The sequence below is a fragment of the Hemibagrus wyckioides genome, linkage group LG18 (genome assembly GCF_019097595.1).
Source record: "Hemibagrus wyckioides isolate EC202008001 linkage group LG18, SWU_Hwy_1.0, whole genome shotgun sequence".
In the NCBI taxonomy this organism is placed as follows: domain Eukaryota; kingdom Metazoa; phylum Chordata; class Actinopteri; order Siluriformes; family Bagridae; genus Hemibagrus; species Hemibagrus wyckioides.
Window position 1 is genome coordinate 13,254,230 of NC_080727.1, and position 20,927 is coordinate 13,275,156.

The 20,927-nt window shown below is 39.5% G+C and overlaps 1 protein-coding gene across 3 annotated transcripts; it reads left to right on the forward strand.

Moving 5' to 3' along the window:
• Positions 1-1,214: 1,214 nt before the first annotated feature.
• Positions 1,215-20,769, forward strand: lifrb (LIF receptor subunit alpha b). 3 transcript variants are annotated; one of them, XM_058415563.1, is made up of 18 exons: positions 1,215-1,332; positions 4,680-4,794; positions 9,312-9,490; positions 10,015-10,165; positions 11,027-11,284; positions 11,787-11,898; positions 12,946-13,082; positions 13,203-13,348; positions 13,464-13,608; positions 13,912-13,973; positions 14,072-14,288; positions 14,382-14,558; positions 14,949-15,047; positions 16,148-16,312; positions 16,448-16,570; positions 17,521-17,605; positions 17,715-17,778; positions 19,085-20,769. In XM_058415563.1, exons 2-18 carry the CDS (start codon positions 4,725-4,727, stop codon positions 19,406-19,408), a joined length of 2,514 nt encoding a protein of 837 aa, XP_058271546.1. In that variant the 5' UTR covers positions 1,215-1,332; positions 4,680-4,724; the 3' UTR covers positions 19,409-20,769. The 3 variants fall into 3 exon arrangements, with proteins under 3 accessions (XP_058271546.1, XP_058271545.1, XP_058271547.1); XM_058415562.1 differs by lacking the exon at positions 1,215-1,332 and adding an exon at positions 2,814-3,025; XM_058415564.1 differs by lacking the exon at positions 1,215-1,332 and having other exon boundaries at positions 9,317-9,490.
• The last annotated feature ends 158 nt before the right edge of the window (positions 20,770-20,927 follow it).

Below are 20,927 nucleotides of genomic sequence, written 5' to 3' on the forward strand. Positions count from 1 at the left end.
ATTATTATTATTATTATTATTATTATTATTATTATTATTGGGTTGTTTTCTGTAAGATGCATTGTAAAGACATTAAGGCTCTAAAATGACTGGCAATAACAGCCCATGTATGGGCGTGTATGTGACAACCCAACGACCCCTCCCCCAACAACTTTTATAGGCTAATGAGATAGAAGTGAGGCTTTTTTGATAGAGGCACAAAAATGCTGGGGATGGTGTCACAGTGCTGGTTTTTCTCCTCTGTTCAACCCCAGAATCGTGTGTGAACTGTTTAAACCTTTATGACCACGCTGCCACTCATTGTCTGAGCATGTGAACATATGGAAGCGATCACCAGAAAACATCTTTTCGTTCATGCATCATTAGCGTTCATGATCCATCTTGCCAGTCGATCAGTAATGCTGGTATTTTACTGCATGAGTCAGTCTGAAGCATGATCAGCGCTGGTGGTTTTGAGTGCCACTGAAAAACAATGTAATTCTAGTGAATATTTTGCTCTTCCTGTGACTTTTTCCTTTTTGTTTTCTTTTCTTTTTCTTTTCCTGTGCCTGCATTCTTTTCAAACAGGTGTGTTCTCCATCGCCATTCACACCGAATAGTTGGAACTGTTTTATCTGTACATCTGTGTCATGTTTAAAAAAAAAAAAAAAAAAAAGGAAACACACAAAAAAAAAAAGATGCACCTTCCCTTCTTTCATTTTTTTTGTTTTTGTTTTTTGTTCTTCTGAAGTGCACTCGTGAATTTGCAGAGCACTGTATTACATTTATTAAGAACCGTTTAATATTGAGATGCAAACGAAGTGTTATTTATATTTTTTCCTTGAGGAAAAAAAAAAACATGTCTCAGAAAAGTTGTACATACTTGTAATGTTTTCTTTTTTCCCAGAAGTGTGGTCTCTCTTGTATAGTTCAGTGTTTGTTTCAGGTGTTAGAAATGAGCCTTGAGAAGCAATTGTATAAAAGGGATGCATTATTAAAACACACACACACTCCACATACATACAGTCCAAATTCTACTAGATTTGTTGGTTGTAAGATTAAAGAAAGAGCTGTTCTCTCTCTCTGTTATCTCTTTAGGGGCTAAAACCCAGAAATAGAACTAGGCCAAACTAGATGTGCTAATGTTATCATCACAAGCTAAACCTTTGACATAATCTACCGAGGTCCATTTCAGTTTCTCCTTGTAATGCCACAGAAGTTTGTGGGTGGGTAAATGCTTACACAACACACTGTGATGAAATCACAAGCTAGAGAACTTTTTTCTTAGGAAACACGCTACAGTCTTTTGTAGCTGATGGATTTGTGCATGGTGCTTAATGAACACATTTCATGGTAAGTAAAGTGTGTTTTTGGTTTGTTTTAATGACCTTGACGTGTGTTTGATAATGCAGGCTGTGTTTTAAATAAGAGCAGCACACTCAGGCGGTGTATTACTCATCTCCTGTCTGGGCGCTATTTCTTTACTACATTTTCCGAATCCAAAAGACTGTATATTTAATCTGTCTAGACTCCCTGGGCAGTGAATTCCTGTATTCCCTTCAATGTGACCTCTTCAGCCTGTTCCCACAGCCGGCATGCAGAAAAGCCACTTCTGTAAAATCTAAGCCAAGTTAAATAAGTACACTTGAACCTCAGGATACGAATCGAACTGGTTCTGGAGGCGAGTTCTTGTATTGTGAAATGAATTCTCTCATAATGTAAATGCAGATGATCCGATCCAGCCACCCAGAAAAATGACCAATATGACGTATGTAAACTGTATGGCTGCTTACAAAGAAACGACCCAAGCCGAGCATTCCATGTCAATGCTCCTGACAGGAAGTCGTGCTACCAAGCTTGGGGTAAAAATAGAACAGAATACCCACGCCACCAATCTACCCACGCCACCAATCTGTCCACACACACAAAAAAAAAAAAACGTGTGAAAAATCACGTAGCTTTTGAACACACGCCAAAGACAATGTTGGTATCGAGGGTTGACTCTTAAGAAACAGCTTTCACTGACTGGAAAACATCTGTAAAATCTCTTCACTCGGCTTTCCACTGAAGTCTTGAACACCTCCCAGATGCACGCGCAACTTTCAAAGTTCGGTACGGTTCGGATGCCGAAAATGCTTCGTATGCCGAGGCAAATTTCAATTCTTAAGGCGAAAATTCCTAAGTGAGGACATTCGTATGCCGAGGTTCCACTGTTACTCGATGTTGTTGTTGAGTGGGCGTGGTTTAGCGCCAGCTGCAGATGGAGAGGCAGTGTCTCCGCTTGCAGGTAACGAAAGGCGTGTCCAACAAGCTTGCAGGTAGCGAGAGGCGTGTCCAACCGCTTGCAGGTAGCGAGAGGCGTGTCCAACCGCTGGCAGGTAACGAGAGGCGTGTCCAACCGCTGGCAGGTGACTGACGTGGTGGTGGTGTTTTTTACGCGGAGACAGAGACTGAGTGTAAACCTTAAAACATCATCTTAGTGACCTTAAAACGATGGTCAAGCCGTCAGCTAGTGGCGTGGCACCTTTATGAGTTCATATCCAATTAAATCTGTCCCAAATGTGTTGTTTCTTTTCATTTTCTGAGTGCGCGCGCAAGCACGGGTACGTAAAAGTAAGAGAAAGACCCTGACTTTCCGGAATAAGTTCTCATTGGAATGCATAAAGAAATAAACAAACAAGGTAGACTAATATTTAGACTGTGCCCTCGTGTCCGGTCTAGACCGCTGTGTTTAGGACAGGAGCTGTGGCTGTGTAAACGTACGTGTGTTTAAATCGCCCGTGTCCAGCACTGCGCTGTTGGCCAACTGGCCGCTGTTTCCTTTTCCCAGGAACAGCGCCGTCCTCTTCCAGTATGAACCTCCTCTGAAACACTCCCATTTCTGCTTTTCTCTCAGGAATCACCTTTTCCTCAATCTCACACACAACAAATCCACACTCCGCTCTTCTACTTTACACTTCTTTCTTTATTTATTAAAAAAGTAATTAATAAGGAAGATCCACTGTCTTCATCGTGAGACGTCTTGAAGAAGAGGAAGAACTTCCCGGTATGTCTGCTGTTGAGAAAGTCTTTTAGTTTCAGATTAGACTCGGGGTCGCTTTCTTAGTGTTAAAGATTTTTTTTTTTACAGTGATCTAATCCTAATTGAGATGATGTTTCGATTTGACGATATTTTTACGCCGATTTTTTTTTTTATTATATCGTCTTTATCTCTGTTCCGTCTGTTTTATTCCTGTCTTCAGGTTCGGCTAAACTTTGTGTGGTACCTCTTACCTGGAAAAAGTGCATATGAATAGGAATAACGTTTAAAATAGCTTGCTGTTCAATTACGAACCTTAAATACAGTATAGCGGCATTGTCTAATTACCATGTAACAGATAATCAGCGCACCCACCCTGGTGCCTGCTGTATGGTACCCTTAGGAGTGCATGAAGTGCTCTTTGTGAAACTGTAATAGACAGCCTTTTAGGGTTGAGTCGAATTTTGGAATTTTCTAAACTTTTCTATACTGGTGTGTGTTAACACTTTAATAAATGTAATGCTATATTACATTTTCCTCTATCCAGAGCTACACTAACAAGCCTCAGAAACATTAAATATTTTACGCATGCTATTGACGGAGCGAAATGGATTACTGACAGTATGACCCAACAACACCAAAATCAATAAAGCTGTGGCCACAGAAACAGATTTTACAGACCGACCCAGTATCCCTAAGATCTCCTGGAAAATTCCAAATTCCAGGAGATAATCAGTGTTATTCACTTCACCTGTCAGTGGTGGTCATAATATTATGGCTGATGGGTATATATATAATATATAATATTTATACCCATCAGCCATAATATTATGACCACCACTGACAGGTGAAGTGAATAACACTGATTATCTCCTCAACAATGAGTGAGGTGAGGTGTTGACTTGGCCTCCAGATTCCCCAGATCTCAATCCAATCGAGCGTCTGTGGGATGTATTGGACAAACAAGTCCAAGGCCCCACCTCACAACTTACAAGAGTTAAAGGATCTGCTGCTAACATCTTGGTGGCAGATACCACAGAACACCTTCAGGGATCTAGTGGAGTCCATGCCTTGAGAGGTCAGGGCTGTTTTGGCAGCAAAAGGGGGACCAACACGATATTAGACAGGTGGTCATAATGTTATGTTAAACCTTAGTTTAACTTAGCATGCTCCAGGGTTGCCTCTACAATTGCCAAAAGTGTTTTCTGCTGTAGCCCAAATACTTTTTAAAAAATATATTTACTAGCTAAATCCACCAAAAGTCATTATATAATTTATATTCTGCTACTAAGACTAATGACGTACTGTTACCACTTTTAATGCAATCATTTTAGCCCTGTGTAGTAACTGATGCTCAATATTACCCACAGCTTCCTGTGAGCTTATCTTGCTGTGTTGTGTGAAATGTTGTGTTATGGAAATGGACATTTTTGAGCTGAGTATCCTTGATCCACACCAAATCATTTAATTTAACTCGCATTCAAAGTATGAACTGTCATACGTAAAACAGCTGTTTTGCATGAGGTGTTTGTGTTGAAGAGTGAATAGGATACTGACCGTTTTTCCTGGCCAAATTCCAAGCTACAGCAGGAAGCTTGGACTTTCCGGACAGTTGGGCATTATACGCTTTTCCATGTACTTCACTAAATCCACTAAAGCCCATTTGTTTTTGTTTCCCCAGAACCTTCTTGTTCATGCACTAGTCTGACCTGTGTGAATTGTTGTCATGGCCTGTGGGGGTGTGTGGTTTCTGTGTGCAGTGTTCTCTGTGCTGATTGTACCAGGAAAACAGGATGGTGAGTCTCTACCACAGCATAAACAAAAGCACACATTATGATAAACTGCACCATGCTTCTGTGTCTGATCTATATGCTGTTTTCAGGTGGTACTGGCACAAAAAAAAAAGAAAAGAATTGCATTATTTATAGGGGGCATTCACACTGGCAGTTTTGTCTGAAAGAGATAAATGTTTGATGAAAAATTAGTACTGTGGACCAGGAAGTGCACAGCAGTGCTGAACCTGAGGCTACCAGTAGGAGGTAGTGTGTAGGAGATTGTGAAACACCCTACACAGTTAGTGAACTTATTTAGTCGCTTATTACAATCCGGTTAATAACCTAACGTTATTTATACCACTGCATTTAAATACATGATTCTGATTGGGCAGAAGATTCATTTTCTGTAACAGCAGCTGTGACAATAGTGCAGCTAAAATCACAGGTTTAATATCATTATGATCATTCTAATACACCATTTAATAGACTGGTTTGAACAATGGTTCACATAAACAATTTGAAATATATATATATATATTATACACTATATTGCCAAAAGTATTCGCTCACCTGCCTTGACTCGCATATGAACTTAAGTGACATCCCATTCCTAATCCATAGGGTTCAATATGACGTCGGTCCACCCTTTACAGCTATAACAGCTTCAACTCTTCTGGGAAGGCTGTCCACAAGGTTTAGGAGTGTGTTTATGGGAATTTTTGACCATTCTTCCAGAAGTGCATTTGTGAGGTCACACACTGATGTTGGACGAGAAGGCCTGGCTCTCAGTCTCCGCTCTAATTCATCCCAAAGGTGTTCTATCGGGTTGAGGTCAGGACTCTGTGCAGGCCAGTCAAGTTCATCCACACCAGACTCTGTCATCCATGTCTTTATGGACCTTGCTTTGTGCACTGGTGCACAGTCATGTTGGAAGAGGAAGAGGCCAGCTCCAAACTGTTCCCACAAAGTTGGGAGCATGGAATTGTCCAAAATGTCTTGGTATGCTGAAGCATTCAGAGTTCCTTTCACTGGAACTAAGGGGCCAAGCCCAGCTCCTGAAAAACAACCCCACACCATAATCCCCCCTCCACCAAACTTTACACTTGGCACAATGCAGTCAGACAAGTACCGTTCTCCTGGCAACCGCCAAACCCAGACTCATCCATCAGATTGCCAGATGGAGAAGCGCGATTCGTCACTCCAGAGAACGCGTGTCCACTGCTCTAGAGTCCAGTGGCGGCGTGCTTTACACCACTGCATCCGACGCTTTGCATTGCACTTGGTGATGTATGGCTTGGATGCAGCTGCTCGGCCATGGAAACCCATTCCATGAAGCTCTCTGCGCACTGTTCTTGAGCTAATCTGAAGGCCACATGAAGTTTGGAGGTCTGTAGCGATTGACTCTGCAGAAAGTTGGCGACCTCTTCGCACTATCCGCCTCAGCATCCACTGACCCCGCTCCGTCAGTTTACGTGGCCTACCACTTCGTGGCTGAGTTGCTGTCGTTCCCAAACACTTCCACGTTCTTATAATACAGCTGACAGTTGACTGTGGAATATTTAGGAGCGAGGAAATTTCACGACTGGATTTGTTGCACAGGTGGCATCCTATCACTGAATTCACTGAGCTCCTGAGAGCGACCCATTCTTTCACAAATGTTTGTAAAAACAGTCTGCATGCCTAGGTGCTTGATTTTATACACCTGTGGCCATGGAAGTGATTGGAACACCTGATTCTGATTATTTGGATGGGTGAGCGAATACTTTTGGCAATATAGTGTATATATATTTCAAGCACATACACCAATCAGACATAAATAACACTGATTATCTCCTCATCATGGCACCTGTTAGTGGGTGGGATATATGAGGCAGCAAGTGAACATTTTGTTCTCAAAGTTGATGTGTTAGAAGCAGGAAAAATGGGCAAGTGTAAGGATTTGTGCGAGTTTGACAAGGGCCAAAAGTGGTCCAAGGAAGGAACAGTGGTGAACCGGTGACAGGGTCATGGGAGGCCAAGGCTCATTGATGCACGTGGGGAGTGAAGGCTGACCCGTGTGGTCCGATCCAACAGACGAGCTACTGTTGCTGAAATTGCTGAAGAAGTTAATGCTGATAGAAAGGTGTCAGAGTACACAGTGCATCACAGTTTGTTGAATATGGGGCGGCATAGCCACAGACCATTCAGGGTGCCCATGCTGACCCCTGTGCACCATCAATGGGCATGTGAGCATCAGTACTGGATCACGGAGCAATGGAAGAAGGTGGCCTGGTCTGATGAATCACGTTTTTTTACATCACATGGACAGCCAGTGTGTGCATGGTTTACTGGGGGAACATATGACACCAGGATGCACTATGGGAAGAAGGCAAGCCGGTGGAGGCAGTGTCATGCTTTGGGCAATGTTCTGCTGGGATACATTGGCTCCTGCCATCCATGTGGATGTTACTTTGACACATACCCCCTACCTAAGCATTGTTACAGACCATGTACACCCTTTCATGGAAACAGTATTCCCTGATGTCTTTGGCCTCTTTCAGCAGGATGATGCACCGTGCCACAAAAAAAAAATGGTTCAGGAATGGTTTGATGACCACAACAACGGGTTTGAGGCGTTGACTTGGCCTCCAAAGTCCACAGATCTCAATCCAGTCCAGCATCTGTGGGATGTGCTGGACAAACAAGTCCGATCCATGGAGGCCCCACCTCGCAACGTACAGGAATTAAAGGATCTGCTGCTAACATCTTGGTGTCAGATACAACAGCACACCTTCAGGGATCTAGTGGAGTCCATGCCTCAATGGGTCGGGGCTGTTTTAGCAGCAAAAGGGGGACCCATACATTAGGCAGGTGGTCATAATGTTAATGCCTGATCGATACGAATCATGTACTGGTGAACATTACAGAATCCCATTTTGGTTTTACATGAAAAAAGAGCAATGTAAAATAATAATAATAATAATAATAATAACAGTGCTGTCAATAAAGAAAAGAAATAAAGAGAAAAAAAAAAAAAACCTTCCCACTCGACAAATATAACACACACATACACTGTTAAGTTTTACAACAAAAAACAAACACTTAGTCCGGCAGACCTTGAAGACCTGTGAAATACAAAAGAACCGGTTGCTATTTATGAAAACAAACCTGTAAGTGTTACCTCTCATTGTATATTTAATTTTCTCAAGCTTAAGGAATAACGCCGTATTTTTTAGCCACTGTGAGTGAGAAGGTGGGACAGAGGAGAAGGTGACGTCTGGCCAAGAAATATGTGAAAATAACTTCCTTTGGCAGTTTAACTGAGATGCTTCATCCGGAAGTCTGAAGATAGCAATCAGTGAGCAGGGTTGCTAATGTACTCCCAGTATAGTGGTCACTGTACAGAAATAACTTTATATAACAAGCCATCTTCAGTTCTACTGTGATGGTCGTATTTTCTAAGAACATTTTCTGTAGTTATCCTTGTTTCCTGGTTTTCTCCATGATAAGTCAGTGAAGCACAAGTGTCTTTTCATGAGCTTTCTTTCTTTCTTTCTTTCTTTCTTTCTTTCTTTCTTTCTTTCTTTCTTTCTTTTAATTCAGTTTTATTTGTATGGCGCTTTCAACATTAGCAATTGTCATAAATGTAAAATGTAAGCTTTTCATTCCTGTAGCTCACACTGGGCCTTATTTATAAATCATTTCATGCAATTCTAACTGATTTTGTGACCAAACCAAACTCAAAAGTTTTGTTTTGTTTTGTTTTTTCCGCATATGCATGTTGGTCAATGCCAGTCACCCATAAATGACCAAGCAGGTTCATGGCACAATGTGGAACAACCGAAGCGCATTGAAACAGCACTTCCTAAACGTCATGTGTGCTCTGTCATTTCAGCACGTTGGCTACTCTAGACATTATCGCTATCACTTGCTCATTTTAGACTTTTGTTCAAATGGCTAGTCTTATTTGTAATCATTAATGGATGAATTGCTTTGTTTCAAGTCGTTAAAGCCATTTACAGTCAACAGTATAATACGTGAATAAACTCAGACCTAACTCATCCTTCCTTAAACAGCATGATGCTGATTCACTGAGGTTCATATTTCCTCAAATGAAGATGTTATGTTCAGTTTTCTTCGAACATCACGCTTCTATGGGCAGTGAATAAATATTCGAGACCTTTCCGAAACACTACTATAAGATTAGTTTAGATACACATACCATAAAATCACTTAACACAGTGTGGAGCAGGAATCAGGCTTAATTTCATGTACAATAGTAATCATCTGCTGGTTAAACTACAGAGATGGCTCTCTGAGCAAGACTAAACAAGCAGGCTGGACTTGATGCAATGGAAAAGGGTTCCATGGAACAGGAAGTCCACCTTACAGGTGGAGGAAAATCTGAACAGAGATAAAAATATATATCCTTTCCACATAGGGTTTATTTGTGGTGCTTATTAGTAACTTCATGTCCAGGTAGAGATGAATTAATGCTGGTTACTTTTCTGCAGGTTTCATGTGTCCACATGCTATTGATTGTGAATTCCTCTTAACAGCACAGCTTCTAACTACCCCGAAGGAACTAAACGTTTCCGCAGAGGGAGGCATGGAAAATTTTGGCGTTTCGAAGATGAACATTGAGTGGAAGGATGGCTTCCCCAACAGCATCAAACCAGACAAAGTCACCTATGACATTGAGATTTTCTATACTGAGCAACAGAAACTGGTTCATAATGTGAGTGGATGTTGACATGATACAGATCTTTTATTTTCAATTAAGTGGAAGCTTTTTTCCACAATCATGCTTTTTATATCATAAAATGTGATAGCTCATAAACCCAGAGCATGAAGAGTTAAAAAGACAATGTACGCTAAGTTTAACAACAAAACAACCGCTAGCAAAGGTACCCAATAGCTAATGTAGCTCAGCATGATTCTTTACATTTGATAGCAAAGACAGATCATCACAGTTCTTCACAGTTTACATTCACACTGATATTATTATTATTATTATGATTATTATTATTATTATTATTATTATTAAAAATAAAAAGCTGGCCAGGAGAAAAATAGGACTCACAAAAAAAATGGCATAACTTGTACTTCGAAGATTGAGATAGAGTGCAAAACTTTTCCACCACTGAAAATGACTAAACACAAAGATATGTGACTAAATAAACAATAATTAAAGGGGTGGTGTGATTCGTTTGTATGTGATTCATGTAAACCTTTGCATTTTTCCTCTACTGCCTCTGTTAGGAGACAATAGAATTGAAAGCGCATCCACTGGGGCATTATAATTGGAGCTGGACTTCGCCATTGCCACTGCAATGTACGTCACATTCTGTTCGGCTGCGCTCCAGAGACCACGACCTCACCGGTGACTGGACATCTCTGAAAACTTTACCCGGTACGTATTTACTTTCGATACTCTGAGCTGACATAGAGCTGTGTGAATGCTTGAATGAGATTTTTTTACATAAATAATGAGTGGGAGGTTTTGTTTTGTTGCTCATGAATGAGTCAGCTCATTGTGTCAGCTCTTTTAGGTGAAGACTCATTACCATTCCATGTTATTTTAATCAAAATGCTTTCATGAAATCCTTTTTGGTGAATTGTGAGTATATGAGGCAGTATAGCAGGGAGGATCTGCCTGCTGCTGTATTGTAGGTAATAAAGGTATTAAATAAGGTGATCAGTTACTATGTGGACCAAGTCTTATTAATATTAATTTCAGCAACCCTTGACTGCAGAAAATGTTTTTTTTGATTTTTGTTTTTGTGTCCATGTCATTCTGTTAACCCAGTAAAAATGTTGCCGATAAAGATTTTCACACATTTTGTGAACAACAGTAGACAAACGATCTTCCCGTATGGGAAAACCGAAAGGCCGATCGATTCTAAAATTTACGGCTTCATCCGGCCCAGGAGTCTGAAGGTGCTGGCCGAGTTTGGTGTCGAAAGCCTTCGAATGGAATTCTATCTGAAAAAAGGCTTCTATACTGGGAACACCGTAATTCCGATTGCTTAGAAAAGTAATAGCAACCAACTTCAGTCCAGGATGAACAACCATTTGGTGCATGTAGCTCGAAAGCTCTAGGACGAGTTAGAGTCAATAATTAATTGTCTAAGAAAAATAATCCTAAGAAGCTTATTAAGCAAAACCGAACGTTTTCAAGCCAACATAATAATTCTGAATAAATATAAATCCTGCTCTATATCTAAAGTCCAGGAACAGAGTCATTTTTTCCCTCCTTCTTCACGTTTTACAGGAAAAGACGTATCTGACACAGAGAAGACACGTGTATATCCCGAAAACAAGTATATACTGGTTGATGAGATTATCAGGTTCTGCTGTATCCTAAAACCAGACGAGAAAATAAACTTCAGTTCCACTTACAAATCACAATTCACAATTCGGATCAGCAACCGGACGTATGCGACGGAGCCAATCCGAGATTCTCACCCGTCTCCACAAAGTGGCCATGATATGGTATGCAATGGTGGAGGCTCAGTTTACTACGTTGGCTGTAAGTATAAACACTATATTCCTAGACTTTCTAAGACTTTAAGTGGATGTGTGTCTGGACAGGATGCTCTCTCCAAGTTATCTTTGGATAAATAATGAGGCACAAAGGCAGAATGTATAGTTAAGATTTCTGTGTGCTTGGAGCAAATGAGTATTCTCATGTGTTCATTAGTCAGGTTTTTTTGTTTTTTTTTAATGACACACTGTTTTAGAACAGAGAGACAGTCATCGGTCAAATACACTTCCAATCAGTGATTAGGGATCTTTTTTGGGACAACAGTAAGGCTAGAGGATTACAAATAGTGGGCAAGAAAAAAACTTTATTTTGATAGTACTTTCTCTTCCAGCATTACCCATAATGGGTCAGAAAATAGCTTTATAGCTCTTTCAACTATGTGACGGCTTGCAAGCAGACCAGCGATAAGAGAGAAAATAGCAGCAGCTTGTATTAATCAGATCAGTTACTTCATTAATAGTAGTCCTGACATGAGCTCCTGTTGCAGATCCTCCTGATATCCACAACTTTACATGTGAGACTCATGATCTCAGTTCTGTGGAGTGCCACTGGATTGAACAAGAATCAAACGAAAAAACAGATCACTACATCAACGGAAGGTAGGAAGCTAACAATGCTGCAGAATAAAAGACCACTGTGATGTTGCTCTCTGATTACTGGTTCCTGTTATTCAGACCGTTTAGGAAGAAAACTGTGTTATTGCCTCTTGTAATTTTGTTGCTAAGCTCAGATACATTCATAAGATGCATGAAAAGATGTCCTTGCTGGGGTTTATTGGATATCTGTGTATTTGGGTGAGAGTTTTTAATTCAATAACAATTTTCTTTCTTTCTTTTTTTATTATTATTTTATGAGCAGCTTCATAAAAATTTAGATATAGATTTACTGTAGATCCCTAATGAGAAAGCCAGAGGTGAGAGTGAGAAAGAGCATTTAGCTGAGGAAACCTTCGAGAGGAACCAGACTCAGATTAGAATTCTTTCTCTTCTGGCTCATACCAGATAGTGGGATTCTGAGTGATTAATCATACACAGCTGTGTACTATACAGTCCAACAGTAATGGGTGGGTTGAAAGAATCTTCAGGGTGAACCAGAATCTTCAGTATGTTTTGGATAATCCAAACTTTCTGTTCCTGTGATCTAAGATCTAAAAGCTAACAGAAAAGCTGTCTAAAACAAACCATCTCTAAACAAATAGAAACTCTGTCCCAGCAGTATTCTTCTTTATCTAGACATCAACATTTTTCTTTAAATTGTTGATATGATGAACATTTTGTTTACAACTTGGTTTGTAGAACTTTTAACATTTATTTATTTTGCACGGATAAAACTGTGCATTGTTTTTCATTGTTTGGGATTCAGAAAATTAAAAATAAATACTTTGTCATTTTCAGTTTTTTATTCTAATTTAGTCAATATTATTATTATTATTATTATTATTATTATTATTATTATTATTATTATTATTATTATTATTATTATTATTATTTGACCAGAGTGTAGCGTTACACCCCTAGTAAACACTTATTAGAGGAAAGAACTGAGAAGACTTGATTTTTTTCTGTCGATTGTACAATGTGTGCTGAGCCAACTTTTAGTTTCTCCTCTAAGACAAGAAGAAGTGCTTCATAATGTGTCTCATTTAGGAAATGTCCGGAAACAACTCATGGACGTTGTGTTGCCGACACTACCACCAACACAGGGGTGATGAAATGGACCCTAACTGCCAATAATTCCTTTGGCAAAATAGAACTCTTTGACACAGCTGATCCAAAACTCAGGGGTAAAGTACCACCACAGAAGCTTATGCTCTTCCATTCCTGATTCTCTAAAAGATTCTCTTAAACACTGAGATGTTTCTGAGCTTTGTATTAGTAACCAACATCTTCCAACTCTTTTGTAGTTCACCTTGAAGCACCAAAGCTCTTCGTCACTCAAAAAACGAGTGACGATTTTGCAAGAATTGCAACTCTTGAGTTGAAATGGGACAAACAGCTGAAGCATTACTCCATTAAATGCCAAGTTGACCTTAACGGGACAATAGTTAATGTAAGTGTTATTCTAATTATAGGAATAGTTCAGGCAAAATGAAAATAAAGACCTTTGTACACCACCGTAGTATTATTCTTACTTATTGCATCACTAACATATCTTTTCTCTTTAGGAAACATCTGAAGGAACCTTACTGACATTGTTAGATCTGAAACCCTTTACTCGGTACAGTGCTCGCGTACAGTGCGGTTCTCGTGACAATTTTTATAAATGGAGTGACTGGAGTACCCCCGTCACCTTCTTCACCAATGAAGACAGTAAGCACTGAAAATATTCACATATTCAAATCCTTCTTAGAATAATAGCATCCCCTAAACAATTCATGATCTTACTGTTATGAGAGATATTAAACATAAGCTATGCATTTGCAGATATAACAAATTTCAAGAAGCTGTGAGAAACACATTAATAATAATAATAATAATAATAATAATAATAATAATAATAATAATAATAATAATAATAAAAAGTAGTATTATTATATTAATTAACACAAGAAATATTTGATTTATTTAATACAGAAACCTAGTCTCATAGATTGCTTTTTTTTTTCTTCCAAGTTCCAGAAGGTGTAGATTTGTGGATGCAGATTTCTGATGAACAAACTTATGCTGTGTGGAAAGTAAGTGCATTTATGAGTTATCAGTCTTCATGACAAAGCCAGATACATTGATTGTAACATTTAAGATGATTTATTTTTGTTGTCTAACTGTTCCACAGAGTCCAGCTCAGAGTAATGGAGAGATTACAGGCTATGAGCTGGTTATAGAAAACTCGACAGACATGACCACGAAGCTCATCACCAAATCACCAACCGAGTTCTGCCACAAGCTGCCAGCAGACAGCGCAAAAACCCATCAGGTCATTTCCATAACTGCTAAGAACAATGCCGGAGTGTCTCATCCCTACCGGATCACCATCCCCAGTCTGTCTCCAGGTTAAGAGTGCCACTGGATATTGGTTGTGCTATGAATCTACTTAGTAGTAACTTAACAAGTATGTGAGTTTATGACCCTCATTCTTTTCACAGGTGTTAATACCAGTTTTATTAAAGGAATTAACAGAACTTTTTATATGGCCTGGGAACCGAGCCCTATGTCCAAATGTGGCTATGTGCTGGACTGGTATCCAACTTACCAACCACAACAGTGTTCTGTAAAATGGAAAACAATTCCCTCCGATCGCTCCAGTGCAACAGTTGACTCAGGTCAGTAACTGGAAAATTAGTACTTATACTGTATATGAATAAAAAAAGATGTAGATGAATAAAAAAAATCACCAGTATGAGGACATACATAGAAATAACTCACAGAACAGATTTAAATAACAAAGCTAATACTTTATTACATAAAGCTAAATTTTTATATTAATAAAATTTATAAAACATTTTGTGGAGTGTGAAAAGTTATTGTCATTGTAACCTTAAATACAGAGAAGGTAATGAGAAGCTACTGCTAGTGCTAGCAGAATATTGTAATTTCCTGCAGATTAACACATTACTTGATTAATCTACAGGATTGTAAGCGATACACCATATTAACATATATAACAGTAATATTACTTTTTTCACCCTGTTTATGCTTTCTTATGGACACAGACTTAAAAGAGGGAGTGAAATACACGCTTTCGGTTTATGGCTGCACTTCAGGACCTCTGTCCTTGATGCAGAGGAGAGAAGGCTATGTAGAAGAGCTGCGTAAGTACTCAGTATTCCTTTCTTTTAACTTTCACTTTTACTCTTCCTCAGAGAAGGTTCTCACAGTGTGGTCTCTGTAACAGTTGCAGTGAAGGAGGTGTGGTCTCTGTAACAGTTGCAGTGAAGGAGGTGTGGCCTCTGTGACAGTGGCAGTGAAGGAGGTGTGGCCTCTGTGTCAGTGAAGGGGGTGTGGCCTCTGTGACAGTGGCAGTGAAGGAGGTGTGGCCTCTGTGTCAGTGGCAGTGAAGGAGATGTGGCCTCTGTGTCAGTGAAGGAGGTGTGGCCTCTGTGACAGTGAAGGAGGTGTGGCCTCTATGTCAGTGAAGGGGGTGTGGCCTCTGTGGTAGTGTCAGTGAAGGAGGTGTGGCCTCTGTGACAGCGAAGGAAGTGTGGCCTCTGTGACAGTGAAGGAGGTGTGGCCTCTCTGTCAGTGAAGGAGGTGTGGCCTCTGTGACAGTGGCAGTGAAGGAGGTGTGGTCTCTGTGTCAGTGAAGGAGGTGTGGCCTCTATGACAGTGGCAGTGAAGGAGGTGTGGCCTCTGTGACAGTGAAGGAGGTGTGGCCTCTGTGACAGTGGCAGTGAAGGAGGTGTGTCCTCTGTGACAGTGAAGGAGGTGTGGCCTCTGTGTTAATATCAGTGAAGGAGGTGTGGCCACTGTGTTAATATCAGAGGAGGAGGTGTTGCCACTGTGTTAATATCAGTGAAGGAGGTGTGGTCTCTGTGTTGGTGTCAGTGAAAGAGGTGTGGCCTCTGTGTTAGTGTGAGTGAAGGAGGTGTGGACTTTGTGACAGTGAAGGAGGTGTGGCCTTTGTGCTAGTTTCAGTGAAGGAGGTGTGGCCTCTGTATCAGATTGTAAGGTCTGTGTTAGTGTCACTGAAGCCGAAATGGCGTCTTTCTTTATTCAAGTCCTTTATCCACCCTGCATAGGACATCTTCCTAAATAGAGAGATCTTGACTCTCTTGACTATTCTTGTTTATCACTTAATGGAAAATGATACTGTATATTTTGAGCAAATGCAATGATGTCAAACGTGTTGCTTCTGTCCTGGTCTTGTACCCTTTGTCACTTACATTTCTCCATGTTATCTGTCTTTTTTTAGCCCCATCAGGAACAGTTCAGAATCTTAAAGCAAAGCAGGAGGGCTTAAACATTCACCTCTCCTGGGAAAGTGTGAGTGCATCATTGCAAAGGGGCTTTATAAAAGGTTATAATGTGTCTTGCAATTCTGCTGGTGGAGATGAAAAGAAGAATGTTGTTATATCTGGTAAGTGAGCTTAACTCTCATATCTACTTGCAATGGACAGAAAACAAATGTCCAAACAAGATAAATGTATAGAGAAAAAAAATAATGTTGAACAATACAAAAATGACGCATGAAATTCTATCTTATTAATTCAAGACCCCAGCACTCAAAACTGCAAGTTCAGTCTTTCTGTGAAAACCTACAAATGCAGAGTGAAAGCCTTCACATCTGCAGGAGACGGACCTGAAGCTGAGATCACTCTGACAATGAATCCTCTGTGTAAGTATAGTTTAGGTTCATACAATAGTTTAGGCTTGTACAGTGATACAAATACAATAACACTCTGTGCTGTGGCACAATACAAGCAACCTGGTGGTTTAATGGGTTCCAAATCCCTTAATTACCACACCAAGTCAGAGATCTACTTAATTTATTGTATTAGAAAATATGTGATTCATTCAAGTATCTACAAATTGGAAAACATGTTTGGGTTTATGTATCTGTGTATTAGCTTTATTAGTATCTGCTGGACCCTGTCTTCATCACCTTCAAGCTGCAGGTTAAGAGGAATCTTGTCTATGTTTAGCAATGTTTACACTTAGAACCATATTTACATTAGAACAGTATTTGCATAATACTGCACACCAGTGCACAGAGCAAGGTCCATAAAGACATGGATGAAAGAGTTTGGTGTGGAGCAACTTCACAGAGTCCTGACCTCAACCTGATAGAACAATTTTAGAATGAATTAGAGAGGAGAATGCGAGCCAGGCCTTCTCGCCCAACATCAGTTTCTGACCTCACAAATGTGGGTAAACATAAACATAAACACAATCCTTAACCTTGTGGAAAGCCTTCCCAGAATAGTTGAAGCTGTTATAGCTGCCATTGCAGCTAACTCCATATTACATTCATGTACATGTAAAGGCAGACGTCCCAAAACTTTTGGCAATATAGTGTATGTGGACACCTCAACTTTGCTGAATGCTATTGGGATAAATTGAAACGCAGACTGTTATGGCAAATCCCCACAGTCATGGTCCAAAATCTAGTGGAAAGCCTTCCTAGAAGAGTGGAGGTTACTATAAGTGTTAATCAGGGACTAACTCTGGAGTGGACTGTTACCACGTGGATGTGACGGTCAGACGTCCACATACCTTTGGCTGATGTATAAGCTGATGAATGTGTATGCTGATAGATACCTTAGTTAACCTTTCTTTTTTCCACAGCTGACCTTTACATGGCTGTTGTTCTGACTGTAGTGCTTTTTATCCTTTGCATCACTGCAGTCTTTGCCTACAGAAACTGGAAATGGTATAGCACGTTTAGACTTTTTTTTTTAACAATACAATAAATATAAATATAATAAACCTCTAAGACAGTTCAGTGCTTTTTTTTAACTGTTTTTGAATGAATCCATCAGGTTGAAATCAACACTGTGGCCTGAGATTCCCCAACCGAGGCTTTCAGCAGATTTTCTTAAAAAAGTGAGTCCTCAGTCTTTCTCAATACCAAGAATGTGAAGAAAACTGTCACCCAATTTTTCTTATTCCAAATACCATGAGTCAAGACATTGGTGCTCATACTTATATTGCTCAAAATCTCCTGGTTTCACAACCCCACTTGACTATGTACATTATTTATAATCACACTCTCCGGTGTCACCCAGATGAGGATGGCTTCCCCTTTGAGTCTAGATCCTCTCAAGGTTTCTTCCTTTATATTGTCTCAGGGAATTTTTCCTTGCCATCACTGCCTTCCTCATTAGGGATAAAATAAGGTTAAAATTTGTCATTTTTATTCTGAATTTTGATATTCCTGTAAAGCTGCTATGAGACAATGTACAATGTCGTAAAGGCGCAATACAATAAACTAATTAACTAAATTCAATAAAATTGAATTGAGTTAATGGAAAGTTTATAGCCATAAGTATAGCTTTGTGCATACTCTCATTACCCAGACAGCACTGTTGAGTTTTTCAGCATCTCACACAGACTTGCTGATGTGGACCTTGACGCTGTCTGTTCTGTAGGAACATAGACACTGAGTAACAGAGCTAAGAATGCTGCTGTATATGTACAAATGGTGTCAAAGGGAATATTTACACTGCACAATTCAATTCACTTTTATTTGTCTAGCGGTTTTTACAATAGACATTGTCCAAAGCAGCTTTACAGAAATCTATACATTTGGGATATAAACTATACCTTTATTAATTTATTCGTATTAATTTAACGAGCAAGTCAGAGGTGAAGGCGATGTGGAAAAACTCCCTGAGATGATATGAGGAAGAAACGTTGAGAGGAAAAAAACAGATGCAAATGGGAAGCCATCCTCATCCTCAACTATGTGGTCAGTAGTCCATTGAAGTTTCAATAAAAGTGTTTGTGGTATTTGCAGTCCTAAAGCCTTCGGTGCAAAACTAACTGTAACCATTACAAAAGGAGGAAGTTTGCACAATGTTAAACTGAAAGCCTTTTTACCCTCATAGCTAAGATCTAAAATTAATGAAGCACATTTCAAACGCCGAACATGGCTTGACTGATGGATTACATTTGGGTTAAAATGAAACTTCTCTGTATTTTGTCTGATGTCTGTGCTTGCATTCTTGAATATCTGAATTAAATGTGCAGATTCAATGATGATGTTATGTGTACACGAGAACAAACATATAACGTGAACATATAAATATATTAAATAATCTATATATAGATTATATATTATATAATCCCAGTGTTCACACTTTGGTACTGAAGTATGAAAATGAATAATTCATAATTTTTTATTTTGTAGAGTGTTTATCAGTGGCAAGTGAATGATCAGCTGTTGTGTGAAGAAAGTGAAGTCTTGAAAGTAAACAGTCCAGTAATCTGCCCCGTGCTGGTTGCGCTGGAGCTACAGAAAGATCATCATGAAACCAAGGCTTTAAACAGTCCTCACTTATGGTCTGAAGAGTATCAAACACCTCCAAGCAATTCACAATGTCACCAGCTCATTGATGTTGACTTTTCTTACAAGGAGATTCCGTGTCCTGGGATTCCAAACCCAACATACAACATGCCGCTGATGCCTGCAGATAATAACAGTTTAATGTCGGGTTACAGGCCTCAACACTGAATGTCAGCAGCCGGCATCGACTTTGCTGGATGCTCACTAGTAATCTCAAGTCTCACTATTCAACACAACTGAAACATATTATAAGGACAAACTCATCAACTGCCTGAGGTGGAATTAAATGATGTCAGATTATGCCACCTTATAAAACTTGTATTTGCTCCCTCACATTTACATTTACATTTCTGGCATCTGGCAGACTCCCTTATCCAGAGCGTCTTACATTTTATCTCATTTATTTTTTATCCAAGTGAGCAATTGAGGGTTAAGGGCCTTGCTCTGGGGCCCGGCACTGGCAGCTTGTAAGCATTAAACTACCACAACTCCACACTACAAAGTAGCAGAATCATTTTTTTTTAGACTTTTCAAAAGAAAAGATGTGATCATTTCAGTAAACTTTATAATTTTGTATTATTTTTGGAGCATTAAAAAAGTGCCCTCAGTACTTTTAATATGAACACTGTATTTATGTACTTTTTTTTATTATAGGATTGTATATCTTTCAGCATTGACCTTGTTTATAATGTTTCGAAAAAACACATCTTGTACCCGTTGTCTGTTTTCTCTTTGTTGGACTCTGAGCTAGGGCTCTTTATATACTGTGATTTTTGGCTTTATGAGGCTATTAATTAAAGCCATAGTGTATTACTGTTGAATTCTATGATTTGTCAGAAGCTGTTTATTAACTTTCTAGGTAGAAAGGAGTCTCCAGTATCAGTACTTTGTAAAGCTGTAACTATAGGTTATCGGATACAGGAAAGTCTTGAGGACAGATGAGTTTAGACTTTGCAGTTTTACTGTAACCTGGCCTAGCTGAAGAACATCACTGGACCCTTGCTGGATCCTCTTCAGTTTGCGTACAGAGCAAACAGCTCTGTTGATGGTGCAGTCAACATGGGACTGCATTATATTCTGCAACATCTTGATAGACCTGGGAATTACGCAAGGGTCTTTTTTGTGGACTTGAGTTCGGCCTTCAATACCATCATGCCTGACCTCTCAGACAAACTGACCCAGCTCTCCATGCCCTCCCCAATCCATCAGTGGATCACCAGCTTCCTGACAGACTAGTGAGACTGGGAAAACTCACATCCAAGACTGTTATGATCAGCACTGGCACCCCTCAGGAATGTGTTCTCTCCCCACTGCTCTTCTCCCTGTATACGAACAAATGCACTGCAAAAGTCCCCTCTATCAAGCTCCTGAAATTTGCAGATGACACCACTTTCATCATGACTATATTCAACCTGAACAATTAAAAAACATTCATAACTATACATTGTCCATCTCAACAGACCCATTCATACACAGAATCTGGAAGTTGTTACACACTTGTAAATAATTCCATACAGCCATACATTCATTTAAAAAAAAAAAAAAAAAAAAAAAAAAAAAATATATATATATATATATATATATATATATATTTCTACTTCTGTATATAGTGCATTATTTCATTTTCTGTTTATCTTATATTAGTGTTATATTCCATCTCTATGGTGTAATTCCTATATACGCTGAT